Source organism: Pan paniscus, chromosome 2 (assembly GCF_029289425.2).
Source record: "Pan paniscus chromosome 2, NHGRI_mPanPan1-v2.0_pri, whole genome shotgun sequence".
Taxonomy (NCBI): Eukaryota; Metazoa; Chordata; class Mammalia; order Primates; family Hominidae; genus Pan; species Pan paniscus.
This window is the reverse complement of record NC_085926.1, coordinates 42,463,100-42,481,145: the sequence shown is the minus strand read 5'-3', so window position 1 is coordinate 42,481,145 and position 18,046 is coordinate 42,463,100. Positions and strand designations below refer to the sequence as shown.

Here is an 18,046-nt window from a genome sequence, read left to right as displayed (position 1 = left end):
CCCTGCCGAGGTTGCACGGGGCCTGTCCTGACAGGGAGGCAGGAAGGAGGCCTGACTACAGTTCCTTGGTCCTTAGTGAGGGATGGAGCGCCCCCTGGGGATGTTTCCAATGCCAGTGGTGGTTTTGATTGTTGCAGCAATAGGGGGGCCTCACTGGCATTTGATGGGCAGTCACCAGGGATGCCAGACAGGCAACTCCTGCACAATGATGAATTGTCTCACATTCTGCATGGCTTCCAGATGACCCACTGGGCATATGTATAGGTGAAAACCTTTCATAATGACCAGAGCCTAGACTCTTACACCATTTTACATATAAACACACGCCATTTACTTTATTATTTATTTACTTACTTATTTTTTGAGATGGAGTCTCACTTTGTCACCCAGGCTAGAGTGCAGTGGTACAGCCTTGGCAACCTCTGCCTCCTGGGTTCAAGCAATTCTCCTGCCTCAGCCTCCCGAGTAGCTGGGACTATAGGCCCATGCCGCCACGCCCAGCTAATTTTTGTATTTTTAGTAGAGACAGGGTTTCACCATGTTGGCCAGGCTGATCTCGAACTCCTGACCTCAAGTGATCCTCCCACCTTGGCCTCCCAAAGTGCTGGGATTACAGGTATGAGCCACCGCGCCCGGCCAACACAAGCTATTTATTGCACAAGTTTAACATACATGGAGTTTTCCAGGAATGCAGCCACTGAGAAAAGGGAGGGAAGATTGTATTTTGTTTTGTTCTGAACTTCACTAAGAGTTGTTCAATGTTTTGGAAAATCATGATACCCATAGCAGTGCTGCCTGTGATACTTGAGTCACCGATACAACTACCTGTGTCCATCAGTCTGCATTTGTAGGCCTCACATTCCCAGGATTTATATTTGTAGGTACAACCTTCAGACTACATCTAGTGTGGTTATGCTTGAATATGTACATGGTACTTTATTGTAAATTACTTTCCTTTTAATATTTATTTTACAGTATAGCTAGAACATTATTTTTTATAAAGTGGATCAGTATGTGTCCTGAATTTCATATTATGATAGTGAAGGAGGCATTAGAAAATGTTTTGAGACTCTGTCTCAAAAAAAAAAAGAACTAGATGCATCCCAGTATACTCATCACCCCATCATAGTCTCGCTCTGTCGCCCAGGCTGGAGTACAATGGCATGATCTCGGCTCACTGCAACCTCCACCTCCCAGGTTAAAGTGATTCTCCTGCCTCAGCCTTCTGAGTAGCTGGGATTACAGGAGCCCACAACCACACCCGGCTAATTTTTGTATTTTTAGTAGAGACGGGGTTTCGCCATGTTGGCCAGGCTGGTCTCGAACTCCTGACCCCAGGTGATTCACCTGCCTCTTAGCCTCCCAAAGTGCTGGGATTACAGGCATGAGCCACCGTGCCCAGCCCGCACCTAGTTCTTGAACAACACAGATTCCCCCAACGTGGTCGGATTGTGAATTGTGATGGAGGGGAATAGTTAGGGAACAAGTGCAGCGAAAACCCTGCATTGTGGCTGCATTCTCCGCCACAGCCTTGCAGAGCCTGGCCAGTGAAAGATGCACAGTGTGGTCTCTAGGGGTCTGCTTGAATAGGCACATGCAAATGCCATCATTTAGTCTGTTCAGAAGCTTCATGCCCGTGAGGGACTAGGACTGCTCTGGACCCATCCCATGCAGGAGGCTTAATTGTCTCTTTGCAATCCTGCCAGTCCCATAGATTTGCTCAGAAAACCCAACCCCTGAGCCAAAGTCAACGCCAGCTGGGCCAAGCCCAGCCCAGCCCAGCTCAGGTCCGAAGGTTCACAAGTTCCCAAGAAGGGGGTCTGGGAAGAGGAGGTGGAGGGATGTGCTTACTTGGGGAAGAGCCTCGGGACTGTGTGCATTGGAGTGGGCTGGCAGCAGCAAGGGGCACTTTCTGGGGCTGCAGCAGTCAGGCCACATCTATAGCTGAAGGCTGAGGAGGACACCTGGATCCCTAGGGCTTGGCCAGAGATTGCAGCCTTCCATGGTCATGGACCCTGACCACTTTTCCCCCAACCTGTCTTGAGGGCTCTTGTGGCCTCATGTTGGCTGCCAGTCCCTCTTCCATTCTGGGCCAGCTTCTCTGAAAGCTGAGTAGGGGCACTTCAGGTCAGTCAAACCCTGCTGGGGGTTCAAGACCCTGTTAAGAATATCAGCAAACATTCATATAACCTTTGCATGTGCCAGGCACTGTTCTAACCTCTTTGGATGAATAACTTATTTAATGCTTCCATTTCACAGATGAGGAAATGGAGGCACAGACTGATTAGAAAACCAGCTCAAGGTCATGTTGCTGGTAAGTGGTACAGTCTATTCCCACTCCTCTTGGTTGGAAGGCCTGTCATTTCTCTGGGAATTTTGCTGCTGCTGGACTTTGTTTACCCCTCTCTGACAGCGCTGGGCACGCCCTGTTTTGTAGGCCGGCTATTGTGTCTGAGTCCCTGCCAGACTTTGGGCTCTCTAAACCTCCGGCTGCCAGCACAGGCCGGGGAGTGAATCCGGGGCTGGGTCTCTGGCCCTGAGCTCTGCTTCACTGCAGTGGGACAGAAGAGAGGAAACCAGGCCCTGCCCTTGGGAGGCCACACTTGGCCTCAAGGAATCTCAGCACAACCAAGGCTGGGCTGTGAACTGGTGCTGGGGCGTAGGGCAGCCAGCAGGGCAGGGGAGCAGGATGAGAGGCCAATATGAGGGACATGGTCAGGGAAGCAGGGGACGGGGTGACAGCCATGAATATACTTGGTACCTGGAATGGCCTGTTGTCCTGGGCTAGGCAACGGAAGTATTTCCTGTGTGCCTGCCCTAATGAGGCCCCATAGGTCCCATCACACATGTCACCAGGCCTACAGAAATACAGGGCCCAGGCTGGCTGTGTGTGCCCACAGGTGGGGCTGTGCCCTCGGCAGGAAAGCCCAACCCAGAGCTTGGGGTAAGGGATGGTGAGGCAAGATGAGGTGGGGCCTCTGCTGTGTCATTTTGTAGACTTGTGTGCACACAGAGATACACACACTGACATGTACATGCCAGTACACAGAACACCAGGCACACATGCAAACATGCACACACGTACACTTACCTAAACACAGACCACAGACACAAGCAAATGGGCACAGAGAGACACACAACTCACAGAGACATACATTCAGAGAGACAGACATGTCTGGGTGTATCACTGACATTCACACTGATAGACATACAAGCCAACACACAGAGACACAGCACACTGGGCAGACACATCTAGGCATGTTGAGATGGCATGTGCCCAAGCTTAAATAGACACACGCTTCTGACTCACAAAGATACTCAGAGTCAGACACAGAGCTATAGACCCCAGAGGCACAGACGCAGCTCCAGACAGACATGGGCCAGGAGCGCATACCTAGATGTGCATGAACACGCACAGAGCCCTACAGAAGGTCACGGGCAGACCCATGGCCACAACCTATGCCGGCCCTTCTCTGCATCCCAGCCTGGCTGCTGGTGACAGGGTGTTGGCACCCGACGAGAACACTGTGCCAGCAGTGACCTCATTGGAATCACGAGGGTGGCCTGTCCCCAGGCGTGGGAGGTGCGCAGTGGAGTCTAGAGTCTGGGCCTCTTGGGGCTGCCTATGATCCCACCGCTGGGGCCTGCCAAAGCCTGTTTGCACCTGGTCCTGGCTCCCTGCACTGGTGGAGTGGGGTGGGGCCTGTAGGTAGTGGGCAGGCCCCAGCCACCCCTTGACCCATGCCTCAGTCTCTGGGCCCTAGAGTCAAGGGGTTGTCCTGCTTTGAGACAAGGGTAGGCAAAGCCCATCTGTGAGGCTACACATACTCACTTACAGAACAGGAGGCAGACAGCCTGGGCACCAGGGCCAAGAAGAGGGACCCAGAAGGGGTTACATAACTGTCAGCTTTAGAGAGGTGGAAGGGGAACTAGGGAGCCAGGAAGACGTAAAGATGCTCCCTGCTCCTGAGCAAGGCTGTTACATAACTGTAAGCTCAGCCGCGGGGAGATGGCCTGGGATGGAGGCCCAGAACGGGCCCAGCCATCTCATGCCTCCAGCCCAGACGTGCCAGGCTGGTGTCCCTGGCAGTAAGACTTGAACCTGCCAACCATGCCCCACTCCCCATGGGAAGTCTGCCTCAGTGCCTCCCACCTTTCCAGACTCTCTGTTTCTCCAAACCTGCTCACCCCTCCAAGTCTGGTTCAAGTGGTACCAAAGAATTCCATCCATTCTTACCTGGGGCTGCTGAGTCAAAAGGAGGGTGCTGTCATCTGTCCTGATAGCCCTGCTGTCCAGTCTTGGTAGCTGGGCACTACCCTTCACACTGCCAGGTGGAGCTCTCCCAGCCCCCTGAGGAGGAGTGGCTGGGGCCCTCATGTGCTCAGCCCCTGGGGCTGACCTTGACTTGTCTCATCAGCCGAATAATGAGCTGATGGTTCATCTGGCCACTAAGGGTGGGTTGGGATGGAGAGGCCAGTGTGTTTGCCTGTATGTGTATGCTTAGGGGCTGGGCGTGTGTGTGTGTGTGTGTGTGTGTGGTGTCACTATCGGTCCTCTGGATGTAGCAGAGGCAGAGCCTGGGGTTGAGAGGGAGGAGTGGGCCTCAGTTTCCAGGCTGAATATTGGCTGTGGTGAGTATTCCACATCTTTCCAGACAAAACTTGTGCCCCTTCTTGCTCTGGACCACTAAGATGGCTTTGAGCTTCCATGTGGTCCCTGTGGGGGTCACATATTGTGACTGAATGTGCCTCTTCTTCCTCTGGAGATGCTAACAGTACAATGTTCTAATCCTGGAGTGTGGTGTTATGGGGCTAATTCTCCCCATGCCAGCTCCAGGGGGTCCTGGAACCTGCCTGCCCTCATTGGTCACAGGTCCCCCACCACATAGCACCCTGGGCCTTGTGTCCTGGGTGGGCTGGCCGCCATGGAGATCTTCACTTTTCCTGGAGAAGAGGGATAGGGACCCCCAGAGGCAGAGCTGGCTCCATGTACTTTTCAGAACCCCAATTTAGTATGTCCTCCTCAGCTGCGGCTGGGAGCTCCCCAGACCTGGGGTGGGAATGTGGAAGCCTGTTAGCCCCTTTCTTCTTCCATCTGGCTCCCCAGCCGCTCCTCACTATCATCCAATAAATGTGGAACAAACGTGACTTGGGTCTCAGCTTGAGACATGAGGAATCGTGGGCTCCCTGGGGGCATGCAGCCCCTCTCTGCCCATGGGGGCCTCACCTATTGTCTCATTCTCCAGCTGGGCCTCCTCCAGGCACTGCTTGTGCTGCACCTCGATCATCTGCACATAGTCACACTCCTCCTGCAGCCTGGCCGCCTGGCCGCCCTGAGGACAAAGACAGGGAGGGCCCATCAGCCTCGTCCATAGACTCAGGAGCACCAGGCCCAGTCTCTGGACTGCACCTGCCCTCTCCCTGGAAGAGATCCAGGTTCCAGATGGAACCCCAATACCAACCCAAGACTGAAACCTGAACCTGACCCCAACCTGTTGTCCATTGCCCCCAAACCTGGGTCGGCCCCGAGGACCCTGCCACAGCTTCTTGATGGCTCCCCCATTAGTGCTGCAGCTGTAACTGCTTTGTCTCTTTGCGGGTGGCACAACTCCAGATGGCGGCAAGAGGGCCTCCCCTTAGAGGCCTGAGCTGGCCCTCTGGACTCTGCCACTCTCCAGCTTGGTTTGAGAGTCTGTCCCTGTCTTGATCTCCCTGATGAGTGGGGCCAGCTCATGCTACTACTCTGTTATGTGGAGTTGGATCCTGGCCTCTGGTTCCCAGGGCCAGCCCTGGGAAGAATCCAGGAGTCTAGCTGTATTTTCCAGCTTCTGTCATTCCAGGATTCTGTGCTCAGTCCCCTGGGTCACCAGGCTAGGGAGGGGACTCTGGCCTTCCTTGCCCAGACCTCACCTGCCTCCTTTTTAGTTTCTAAATAATTCAAGCTATACCAGATCTACTGAGGGTGGGGAGGTTTAAGGAAGTAAGAGAGCCCCTCTAGGATCCCACCAGGCCTCCCCTGCTTCTGGAAGGTGAAGAGAAGGGATGGAAAAGTCTAAGCTTCTCCTCTTCCCCTCCCTGTACCCTGGCCAGGGATCAGGGGTGGGCCAGACCAGTGTCACTGGGGACACTGACCTTGTGGAAGACATGTGAGTGGGGGTGATGGCTGTCTAGGAACAGCCAGAAAAAACAGGTCTTGGGAGCTCTTAGATGGGTGTGGGTGGGTGAAGGCCTCCACGGAGGAAGCGTTGGACTGGCAGCACCTTCTGCGTCTTTGGCTTTAGAAAAGTGGTTGCTGGCCCCGGCAACCCCACACCAGTTTCCTCATCTCTGCCTGGGAGAAGAATGTCAGTTTCCACCAGGGCCATAGAAGAGAGTCCAGCAAGACCACTCCAGAATCAGACATTCTCAGTGTCTCCTCCAGCTTGTCCCTCCCACCCTGGGACAGGGTCCTTACCTCCCTGGGCCTCAGTTTCTCTGTAGGCTACATGGGCCTCAACCACCTCCCCTGCCGACTTAGAGATTCTTGAAGTGGGTCCATGGGAAGAACATAGGTGGGGGACCTTCCTTTAAGGGGGTCCCTTCTGGCCTGCAGGCACCAAAGTGCTTAGTACTTTGACCATTGTTTTAAGTAAATCAGCTCCATTTACTGGGATGTGCATCCCAGCTGGCAGCCAGCAATCCATTGCTGCGGAGGGAGAGGGGTCCAAGCTGAAGCTGAACAACTCAGTGCCTAAGAAGCTGCACAGCCAAGTCCTTTCCACCCCAAACAGCTCTCTCATTCCTGTTGAGGGCTCTCTGGTGGAGCCTCTGTCTCACAGGTCACCTGCAGGCCAACACTCCCAGAAGCAGCTAGCACCATGGTTGACCTCGTCCAGGTCCAGGGAAGGCCTCCCTCTCCAGGACTCCTTTAGATTTCCCCAGCATCCAGACCTCACCTGCCTAAGTGCTGTTGCCCTGGAAGCCACACAGTGAGCACGAGCTCCATCTTGCACCTTTACCAGCCAATGGGGGTAAAGACATTAGCTGGTAAGTCATTTAAAACTTATTGAAAGTAACACAGTTGTGTGATGGAGTATGATACAGTTACTCGTATAACTGTTAAAAGATAGGAGACTTCAAGGAAACTGTCTGTGGTTCCTCTTTGGGGTCATGTGCTTTCTCTCCTTCCCATAAGGGTTAGTCAGGCTGAAATGCTCAAGACACTCTGTCTCAAGGGATTTGTGGCTGTTTCATCCTCAAGTATAGGGGGAATAGTGGCCAGGAAGATCTCAGAGGTGGCTTCTGGAAGAGGAATCTGGGTACTGGCTACCCTGCCTTGTGTCCCATCATTGGTCTGTCTTGCCTGTCTTGGAGCACATTTCTCACCAAGGTACCATCCCAACCCCATTTCCCACCAGCAACAGGGTTCTTTCTGCTTTCTGGCCCCTTCCCAGCGTCTCCTGATTCTCCTGTCCATTCTCACCTCTCATGACACTGTAACGTCAAAACAGGATGGATGGTAGCAGATATCTCTTGTTTCTGCCTTCCACCATCCTTTACTCTCTTCTGGTGCCATGTCCTCATCTGTGTCTGGGAAACAACCTCCTTCCCTACCTCTAGTTCATGGAGTTCTGATGAACCCTCTTCCAGGGGATTGACATGTGACCAAGGCTTAAGTCCATCAGAGCATTCCTGGCCACAGTGCCTGACACATGGCCTGAGTCGGGCTACTCAGAGCCAGGAGGCTCACTCCTGGGACTTTGGATTAAGTGATTAAGCAAGTGAATTTGGTTTTTCCCACTGGACTGGAAACCTTAAAGGAAGCAAGGGCTCAAGCTTCTGCTGTCTTCTTGTTGACAAGTGGAACACACGGATAAAAACTATACAGCTGAAGGCAGAATAGAGAGATGGAGAAAAATCAGGTTCTCTTAATATTGTCTGGGTCTGTGAATGCAGCCATGCCTGAAACCAGCTCTACTGCTAGCAACATGAGCTGATGCCTTTCCTTTATGGCTTGGATCAGTTGAGTTTTCTGTTGGTCGCTGTAAACAAAAGTGTCCAGCCTTGCCCTCTGAGGACAAGATAATGGACGCCCTCACTTTCTGGGCCTTCTTAAGCCAGGACTGTGGCTATGTAGTTTGCCAAGAAATATTTGTTTCCCAATCACCATGGGCGCCTAGGATTTCTGGCAGCTTCTGCTTGCGACTCTCTGAGGGTAGAAGAGTGTTGGGTCAACTTCTCCAGCCAACTCTGCTCCCTCAGCAGCACAGACACACAGCCCTTCCTTAGAGGCAGTTTGGAGAGAAAGGAGGGGTGGGTACCGAAGCCTGTGGTGTTTATGAAACAGTGGGTGTGGTCTGGAAGATGAGCTCTCTCTTTGTCACAATTTAGTTTAGTGTTGAGCCCTATCTGGGGAGGGGTAGAGGAAATGGAGACCCAAAGAGGGACCTGAGGTCACCCAGCAAATGCGCATTCCCAGATGGGACCTAAGTCTCTGACCGCTGGTCTGGACTGCATCAATCCTTCAACACAGCCTCGCCTTGGACCCTCTGGTCAACCATTGCCCTTTGAGGGACCGGGCCAGGGCAGCTCCCTCTAGTCCTTATCACTAAGGAATTCAGGCAGACTTTGGACTTCCTCTCCCACTTATTTATTTCCCTATTCTAAACATCCTCATTATCCCTCTGGACTTCAGGAACACAGAGAGAGTTGAAAAATTCCCTGGCTGAATATAGCCAAGTCTACTGATGTCAGGGAAGTGTTCCAGGGTGGGATATAGCTGGAGTCTGGGCTTCCTACAGAATGGGTATGCTGTACTCATTCTGTAGAGGTAGGTCATGGAGGATGTGCAAGTTAGACAATTAGAAGTGGAGTAAGAGCACCCCAGAAAGTAGAGCAGCGTGTGCACAGGCATGGAGGCATGAAAATGCCTAATACATGCAAGGCTGTGAGAAGCCTGGTGTAGCTGCAGCAAGGAGTTCTGGGGGCATCAGGAGACAAGTTGAGAGATGTAGACTGGGCTAGGATTGGGAAGGGCCTGGAATGCCAGTTTTCAAGTGTGAGCTTTCACTCCTAGGCCATGGGGGCTAACAGAGACTTGAAGCAGGAGACTGAGGATGGGGGATACACATTTTACAAAGATCCCTCAGGTTGCAGGTGGTGGGGCTGAAAGCTACTGCACCAGTCCAGGCAGGAACTGATGAAGCCTGGGCAGGACAGTGGGTATAAAGAGAGGGCACAGAGAGGAGGGGGCAGGTGGAATGAACAAGACTTGGTTAGTCCCTGTCTCCAACTAGACTCAGGATTCTCCTGCCAACTCCCTGTCATTCACCTCCCATATCCCCGCTAGCCCCATGGCAGAGGACAGAAGAAGACCAGGATGGAGAAGATGCTGTGGACTTCTTCAGTCTTCTTCAGCCTGGGTCCCTTCTGGGCTTAGGAACTCCTGCCCCAAAGAAGGTGCTGAGAGCCCAGCCTGGCCCAAAACTCTCTAGCCTCAGCTCAACGGCAGGGTCAGGCTGCCTTTAAGCTTACTTTTTGGAGCTCAGTCAAGCATAGGAATTGGTGAGGGGCTAGAGAGAAAGCCCTGCTTTTTCCTGTCCATGTGGGGTTCTCTGAGATCTGGAGCAAAGGCTAGGTGTGGTGATGGGGGTATGGGTGAAGATGCTGGGAGTTGTAGCTGTTAGATGCAAGGGGCTCTGAAAGACAGGGTGGGCCATGCTCAGGTTCGTAGGCCATGTTCAATCCCCTCAAGGGAAGCCTGAGACCACAGCTACTGCCTCGAATCAGAAGCCCCAGCCTCATCATCTGGGGCCAGAGAACTAGGGCAGGAGGAGCCAAGTAGCACAGCAGGAAGCATGAGTCCCTCCGAGGAGAAGCTGGTCTCTGAGAGGAGCACAAAATGCAGCAGGCTGGATAAGGTGAGGCAGGAGAAAGAACTGTCTGCAAATTGCCAAGCATGCAGAGCCTCCATGGATGATTCGTGCTTCTGAGGTTTGTCAAGAGGGCTATTTTATTTTTTTCCAGCCTGCAACTGTTAATGGAGGCAGGGGAATGGGGAGTAGAGGACAGGGGGCTCAGGAGTGGTTTCATTTACCCTCTCCCACATGACCCTAGCCCTTTACAGAAACCATCTCATATCTCACGACTTATTTACTCTACTCTGCCAGCCCCCTGCTGAAATCATGGGGTAAAAAAGAGACACAGGGGGAATGGAGGAGCCAGAGAGAAAGCGGTGTGATCACAGGCACACAGGACAGCAGCTCAGCTTCCCGTCCTTGCTGGCTTTTGCACGTGAGTGGGCGAGGACGTGCAGCCCTTGTAGTTGGGAGGCAAGAGGGGAGAGAGGAGAGAAAAGGTGGGAGGAGGAAGGGCAGAAAAGGAGTGGGTAAAGGACATAAGTTGGATCATGGGATCCAGGAGTCACAAAAGAAAGGAGAAACATGCTCCCAGCTTTGCAGAGAGCACTAAAGGAAATCAAAATAAGACTTCCCCTCATTGCAGAGCAGCCTGCTAGGGTGATGGGAATGTATAATAGTTTGACCTGGGCAGTGGTGACACAGGTGTACACATATGTGACAATTCACTGAGCTGTCAATTCAGATTTCTATATTTTACTAATTTTAAAAATATCTAAAGTCCCAGCGCAGCATGTGACATGCCGTCGCCCACCCTGGAAGTAGTAGCCCCTCTTCACGAGGTGGCAGAGCCTAGTTCGGACCACAGGTTCCAGAATGAGACTGTCTTCTGCTTCTTGGCTGGATGACTTGGGCAATTTACTCAACTTCATCTATAAAATGGGGACAATAACAATACCACCTACTTCTAGAATTGGGGTTGAGGGTCACATGTAAAAGACACCAGCCAGGCACCAGGGGGCTTAGCAGCGACTGCCGAAGCTCTAGTCCAGTCCTCATGCCAGGCTGCCCCTGCTGTCCACATCCAAGCCTAGCCACAGCCGTAGTGCCTTGCATAACCCCAGGTAGGCTGAAGGTCCTACCCACTGACAAGTGCCAGCCGTACCCACCAGAGGTCTCAAGTCTGCCAGTTACCTTCGCCCCGTACTGATTTCTCTTCCTTGTATTTTTACATCCCTTAGCCAACAGCCCAAAGCCTCCCCGCTGCAAATTCTTTTTTTTTTTTTTTGCCAGCCTCACTTCCTCTTGGGGAAGGCTGAGCTCTGGTAGAAGAGGAGAATGAGAACTGCTGTGTGAGTGTTGATGGGGATGGGGAGGAAGAGGGGGAGACATAGGGATACAGGATTGTGCTTTGGGTAAGAAGAACTCTCCACATCTCAGAGTGATATCAGGACAAGGGCTCTCATAATTAGCAGAACCCAAGCGCAGACACTTAGCTTGTTCCCATCTAAGGGTTCTTCTTGGAAGGTTTCTTTTGGGGGCATGAAGCCTTTATTTGCAGAGGAACACAGGCTAAGCATTTAGTTTAAATCCTCTGCTGCTTGTTCACGATCCTGGCCACACCTAGGGAACTGGAGTTTGCAGGACTCAGCTTATAAACACAGTGCCTGTGGGTGACGTTGGTGTTGGAGCCACCTGTAGAGGGCTGGACTCCAGCACAGGCAGCCACAAGGCTATGAGTCCTTAGTACATGGAGATTGGTTGGTGGCCTCTTCCCCCTCCTCTGGTGACCTGCTGTGCAGGAAGAACTTGTTTTGAAGTTAGGTAGTAGGAGGCACTTCCTGAGAGATAATGGGCCGCATGAGAGGGGCTGCACGAAAAGACTGGGTCCTCCCAGTGGAGGCTAGCCTGAGGCTCACTGCCAAGGCACCCTGCTTTCTCCCTGCCAGCTCGCTGGACAGTCCCGTCAGACACAGACATGAAACTCCTGCGAGAAGACCAAGCCCTGGATAATATCACCACTCATCCTGTGGCACTTCATTACATTCCGGCTGGGGATATTTGAATATTAGATATTAAGCAATTCCTGTCAATTTTGTTAGGTGTGTAATGACAGTATCATAGTTATATAGAAGAGTGTCCTTTGGTTTTAGAGATGCATTCTGAAATGATTTGGGGTAAAAGGTCAGGAGGTTTATAATTTACTTTAAAATACTTCAGCCCAAAAGCAAATGAAGCATATATTAATTGTTAGATGTTAACAATTGTCAAACCTCGGAATTGGGTATTTGCACGTTCATTATAATGTTGTCTCTGCTTGTTTAAAAATTTTCACAAAAAAAGTAAAAATTTAAAACACTATACACGTGGTGGAGAGATTAAACTGTTTTTTCTTCTTCAGAAATACTTCTAAGGGGCCAGGCGTGGTGACTCACGCTTGTAATTCCAAGCACTTTGGGAGGCTGAGGCAGGTGGATCACCTGAAGCCAGGAGTTCAAGAGCAGCCTGGCCAACATGGCGAAACCCTGTCTCTACTAAAAATACAAAATTTAGCCAGGCATGGTGGCGGGAGCCTGTAATCTCAGCTCCTAGGGAGGCTGAGCCAGAAGAATCACTTAAACCCGGAAGCTGGAGGTTGCAGTGAGCCAAGATCACACCACCACACTCCAGCCTGGGTGACAGAACAAGACTCCATCTCAAAAAAAAAAAAAAAAAAAAAAAAGGAAATACTTCTAAGTTATGTGAGAGAGTACATACTGACATTTTCAATGGGTACAATAAAAATCATTTTGTGTTAAGAAGTCAGATAGGGGAAGGCAGAATCTGGGGGTTGAACAGAAGGATTTAAGAAAGGGACTAGGCTTTACATAGTCCCCAGGCCCCATTCCCTGCTCCATGGCCAAAGGGGCCACAGTGAAGGGCCCAGCAATGGCAGAGTTGTGGCACGTGGCAGGTTAGAGCCCCTACCCTAGTCTCATGGCCCATGTTGGATTTCCACTGAGGCTGCCCACGGTGTGAAGGCCCATCTGCTCTGAGAGGCTCCATTGCCTACCTAGGCCTGGAGCCTTACCCCCAAAATGTTTTGGCCACCTAATGAGGAAACGTCCCCCATTCCCCAGGACTCCTGCTGCCCTGGGAACCTGTGGGCAGATGGGGGCCAGAAATAGCTGTGTAAGTTTCCACAGGGCTCCCAAGCTGGGGACGTTGGAGAAGGGATGACAGTCACACAGTTCACATAGCCACCTTCACAGCCTTTACCTCCTTCAAAGCTCACAGAAGTTCTGCTTGAAAGACAAACCCCATTTCACAGAGACCCTGGTGCTCCAGGGGTAGATTATGTCCCACTCAGGAGGCAGAGTTGGCTCCAGCCTAACCCTCTCCTCCCGCTTCTCCTGCACACTGGGCGGAGGCCTCTCACCTTCCCTTTTGTGGTGAGGAACCCGAGGCCCTTTCACAAAAGTTAAAGATGTTCCCAAGGTCAAGCCATTGCCATGGAGTGGAGTGAGGACCAGCTCTCCTGTCCCCAGCCTGGGCTCCCCAAGGATGTCCCACAAACCTCAGAGAAGGCATAGTCTTAGTGCACCAGGACAGGAGGGTAGAAACTTCCAAAGGGGCTCGCTTTTCCAGCATGGTACCCTGGGAGCCCTGGCCAGGCCTAACTGAGGTGGTAACCTCACTTGAGGAGGAGGCCTGACCCAGATGCAGCCATGTTTCCCAAAGCTCACAGGGTGGCCTGCTGGGGGCCAAGAGGGCCTGGGCAGCTGTGGTCCGCCTCTGGAGAGGCTAGAGGCAGGTGGCAGGGGCAGCAGGATGCCGGTGGCAAGGCAAGGCCTTCAGGAGCTTGTGGCCACTGATCAACCTCAGAGTGGGGGAGAAGCCGAGCCTCTCCCAGTCCCTGGGACTCCTCCTTCTGGGGGAGGCCCATTGGTCCTGTCAACAGAGGCTGTTTTATGGTTTAGGGTGAAAGATTGGCCCATCTGGTCAAACTCTTTAGGGCACAGTCCTGCTTCTTCCAGGGAGCCTCCCCTGACTGTTCCTCTCAGCAACCCCTGCCCCAGTTCTAGGAGGCTGTGCCCCACATCCACCTGGACTCTTTCTCCTAAGTCACTGGGTCTGGTCTCCCACACCAGATAGAGAATTTCCCACGAGGAGGCCTGTGACCCTCCTCCCCCAGCCTCATACTGGGCATTGCCCTGAGCAGCTCTGCTTCTGGATGAGGAGTCCCTGTGCCTGCTGTCCGGGGGGCAGGGGCAGTGGAAGGCTTGACAGGTGGCCTTGGGGCTGACTTCCTCCTCTGAGACACTGGAGGTTTTCTTTCCTTTTTTTTTTTTTTTTTTTTGCCTCCCTGTTCAGAGATTTCTCCTTCCCAGGCTGAAGTCAGGGCACCATAAACAGGAGTGATAAGGCCTTGGGCCTTCAACCTGAACTTTGCAGCTGCCATTTTATGACTCTGATAACTCCTGGCCACCCCCCCTCCACCCCCGCTGTCACACCGAGTCCGGCTAGAGCAGGTTTGCCCCATTCCATGAGGGAGCGATTGGTAGCTGGTGGGGAGGAAGGAGAATCAGGGATGGAAATAGGGACCCCTCACTCCAGCCTGCCCTCACCCAGTCCTGGTTGAGTCCCTTCTCCTCTCTCTGTGGACCCAGCCCCTGCACTGGGCTGTAAGAAACATGGGGATGTAAGAGATCCCAGCCCCTGACCTCATAGGATGGCCAGAATAGCCCAGCCTGGGAGGTGGGTAGGGCTGAAGGGTGGGGTTAGAGGGGGAAGGGTTGAGTTGGCTGGAGCAATCAGGGAAGGCTGTCTGGAGGAGGAGATAGAGTTGGGCACTAAACGAATAAGATGTGGAAAGACAGGGGGAGGGTAGGCATTGGAGGGAGGAGACAGATTTGGGCTGTCTCAAGAAGTGTGAAGTAGAAGTGGCCTGGTGTGAAAGGAGACCTCTCTGAATCCACTCTGCCCCTGGGCTCAGAAGCTTCTCAGGATGGAGGAATGGGGTGTCAACAGTGGTCCCAAGATCCCTGGTTCATCCAAGAAGAGTTTGAGTGGCTTGAACCCGGGGTTGGGAGGGCCAGATGGTGGTTGGAGAGGCCTGAAGGCTTCATGCAAGTTGTGCCAGAGCTGTGGCCTCTGGGACAGAGCTTGGTAAGATTTTGAGTGCTCAGGAGGTGGGTCTCATGGCTGTCATGGGTGGAGGTGAGGCTCCTGCCAATTGTCAGAGGTCCGCTCCTAGGACAGGCAATGAGCTTCCCATTCCCAGGGTGCTCAAGACATCCGCTAGATGGAAACACAGAGATACCTGCTCTGGTGGAGGTGATGGTAAGGGAAGTGATCATGGGAGAGAATGAACTAGATAATCAAGATTCCTCACCCTCCCCCAGCCAACTTGGAGTGGGCATTTATGGCCCTGCCTAAGCAGCAACTCTAGATTACTCAAAGTCTGGGGTAGGGAGAAAATCAACCTCTGTCTAGGTCTAACTGATGGGAGACAGATGTGGCTCTTGTGTCTCTGGACCTCGCTTTGCCCATCTGTAAAGTGGGCTTTGGTAGACTCAATGAGTGCTGAGGTCTCCTCTGTTCTAGAGTGTGATGATCCATGCATCTCCTGCCTCAATCAGCATCTGCCTCCCAGCCCAGGTAAGCCATCCACAGACACACATATCACACCCACACATGGGGCACACGAGTACACATGTATCAAGGGCATACACATACCCACGTTGAGAGGAAGCAGAAGTGGGAGGAAGAGGGAGGCCACTGCTTGTTGGCATTGGCTCCCTGCTCAGCTCTCTCCATGTACAGGCCTGGCCCCTCCTGTTAACCACCAGCCTTAGCCCCTCACTGCCCACCAGCTTCCACCTTGGGGTCTGGTACCTTTTTGCTTTGCTCAGTGGGAGGGCACACGGAGGGATGTGCCTGTCACTCACCTGATCCCAAGAACCCCTTCTCAAGTCCTGGGGCCCCCAGCACTGGTTCTGCTGCTGACAGCCCACAGGCACCTCCAGACGGTCACAGCACACAAGAACGGCCCCTCACATCCTCCCTCTCACCTACGGTGTACCAAACCTTCCATCTCAATCGGCCGCAGTACCTGACTCTGCGCCCACTGGCCGCCCCACCCCGCTGCGCACCCACAACCACGACAAGGAAGGCAAGTCTGGGGCCCACTCTTTCCCGCTGCCCCTCCACTGATGCTGTGCCTGCTCCGGGCTGCGCTGGGAGGGACTGGGCACGACCAATATCCCAGCCCTCGCGTCTAGGTTCGGTCTGGAGCGGTGGGAGGAGGCGAGACGAGATGCTTGATGTTCCCTATTCCTCTTACACAGACACGCGCACAGACGGCCCGGCTCCCGCCGTCCCCCACCTCCCCCGCCCTCCGCAACCCCCAGGCTGCCGGGACTCTGGGCGGCCGGGCGAACACTCACCGCCGGCCCAAGGGCGCAGGCGAGGGCGCCTGCTAGCACGCATAGCCAGCGGGCGGGCAGCGGACTTGGCGGGCGCATGGTCTGCCCTGAGCCCTCGGCGGGCGGCCCCGCGCGGGCAAAGAGCTGGCGGGCGGCGCACCAGGCGGGCGATGGCCGGGAGCCTGGCAGAGTGGCGCTGGCGCTGTGGCCCCAGAGCTAAGAGGCGCAGCTCAGGGCTGGGGGCGGGCCCCGGGGGCTCGTCTGACGGGCGGCGGATCTAGCCAATGGATGGGTGGAGGCGGGGCCGCCGCCAGGTATGGGGCGGGGCTGGGGAGCCCCTGCCAGTGAGGAAGCTCTGCGCTCTCTTTGCCAATCCCACACCTTGGTCTTCCGTCGTGAGACATTTATAGGCCTTCGCCCCTCCGGGCTCGAGACCCGAACACATCCCATCCTTCCATGCTTAGCTCACGACCTTCGCAAGCTCCCACCTCTGTACCCACCCTCAGCCCCATCCCAGGGCGCTCCTCATGTCTACCCTCGGAGCCACCTCCTCCAGGAAGCCTCCCCGCCAGCCTTCCCATTTCCCACCTGTGCGCCTCGGAGGGTTCGTGCGCGCAAATCCGATTACGAGACAGGAAGTGCCACTTATCTTCCCAGGCTGCGAGCTGGGGCCCAGCAAATGGCCAGGCGCTGACAGAGATCGGGTTGTTTGATCAATTTTAAACAACCCCAATTCATCCTTCGCGCCGAAGAAGCCGGGCGAGAGGAAGCGAGGGCTCGAAAGAGGCCCGACTCTGGGTTCCTTGGTGTTCCCTGCTCCCGGGTGACCTGGTGGGGCGCGCTCAGCATCTGTTGGGTGCCCTGGCCCTTCAAGCCTCGGGGGACCTGCTCCAGGGAGGATGAGGTGTCCGCACCCTCGCGGGTCTCGTCCAGGGCACCTCCCCAGGGAGGCTGGGCTGAAGTGCCAGCGCCCTCGCGTGGGGAGCGAGGTCTGCTCCCAGCCCGCAGGCCGACTCCGCAGCTGACCTAAAACGAACCACAGACCTCGTCCTCCTCCTGCATTCCCTATTTTACAGCTGGGGATACTGGGGTCCAGAGAGGGGCCAGGACCCTGGCCGCCTGCCTTTGGTGCTGAGCTTCCAAGGGGCGGCGGCTCGGTCGCTGGATGACACCGGGTCAGCCCCTTTTCTCGTTTATTTGTCCCTGGCATGGGGAGCGGGGTCACCAGCTCTGCGCCCTGGGAGCGCGTCTTCTTGTGGACCAAGCGCAGGTGGCTGCTAGCCCTCTTTCTACGGGCTCGAGCCTGCACAATCGAGGCTGGAGATGTGGTCGCGGCGGCAGGATAGAGTGGCTGGCGGAGACGTGTGACAGAAGGAGAGGCGGAGTTCAGTGGAGAGGCGGAGAGGGCAGCGGGTCCCAGAGCCCTGAGCAGAATGTGCGGCTACCTGAAGGAGGTCCCGCGCTAGGCTTTGGCTGAACAGCAGGCGCGCAGGAGTTCCCTGAGGACCCACCAGGGCTTCCCTCCCTACAGCGAGGGAACGTCGGGATGCTGCCATGGGGTGGGCTTGAGGGGAGTGGGGGAAAGCCGGGAAGGGATGAGTGCCCTGGCCCTTTCTTCAGGGCGTACTTACACTTTCTTTCCACTCTCTCTTCTTCCTCTTCTTTCTTCCTCCCTTCCAGCATTCCATCCCCTGCACTTGCTCTTTTTCCCTTTCCCCCCTCTCCTCCTTGCCTTCATTAAAGGGAACCTCACCACCATGGAGCCCCTCCCTCCTTTCTTCCATGCACATTTATTAATCTCTT

At 54.2% G+C, this 18,046-nt stretch overlaps 1 protein-coding gene across 10 annotated transcripts in view; it reads right to left on the bottom strand.

Annotated features, from left to right (window-relative positions):
- VIPR1 (vasoactive intestinal peptide receptor 1) overlaps positions 1 to 16,476 on the bottom strand; it is a 39,108-nt gene extending 22,632 nt beyond the window's left edge. For 6 of the 10 annotated variants that reach the window (XM_003826050.5, XM_008951479.5, XM_008951480.5 and 3 more), the window contains exons 1-2: positions 16,265 to 16,476; positions 5,228 to 5,333 (exon numbers count right to left, since the gene is read on the bottom strand). In XM_003826050.5, the coding sequence (XP_003826098.1) occupies positions 5,228 to 5,333; positions 16,265 to 16,342 (184 nt within the window). In that variant the 5' untranslated portion in view covers positions 16,343 to 16,476. The remainder of the gene's footprint in view (positions 1 to 5,227; positions 5,334 to 16,264) is intronic. The other 4 variants (XM_057301695.2, XM_057301696.2, XM_057301697.2 and 1 more) reach the window with 2 other exon arrangements.
- Between the last annotated feature and the right edge of the window lie 1,570 nt (positions 16,477 to 18,046).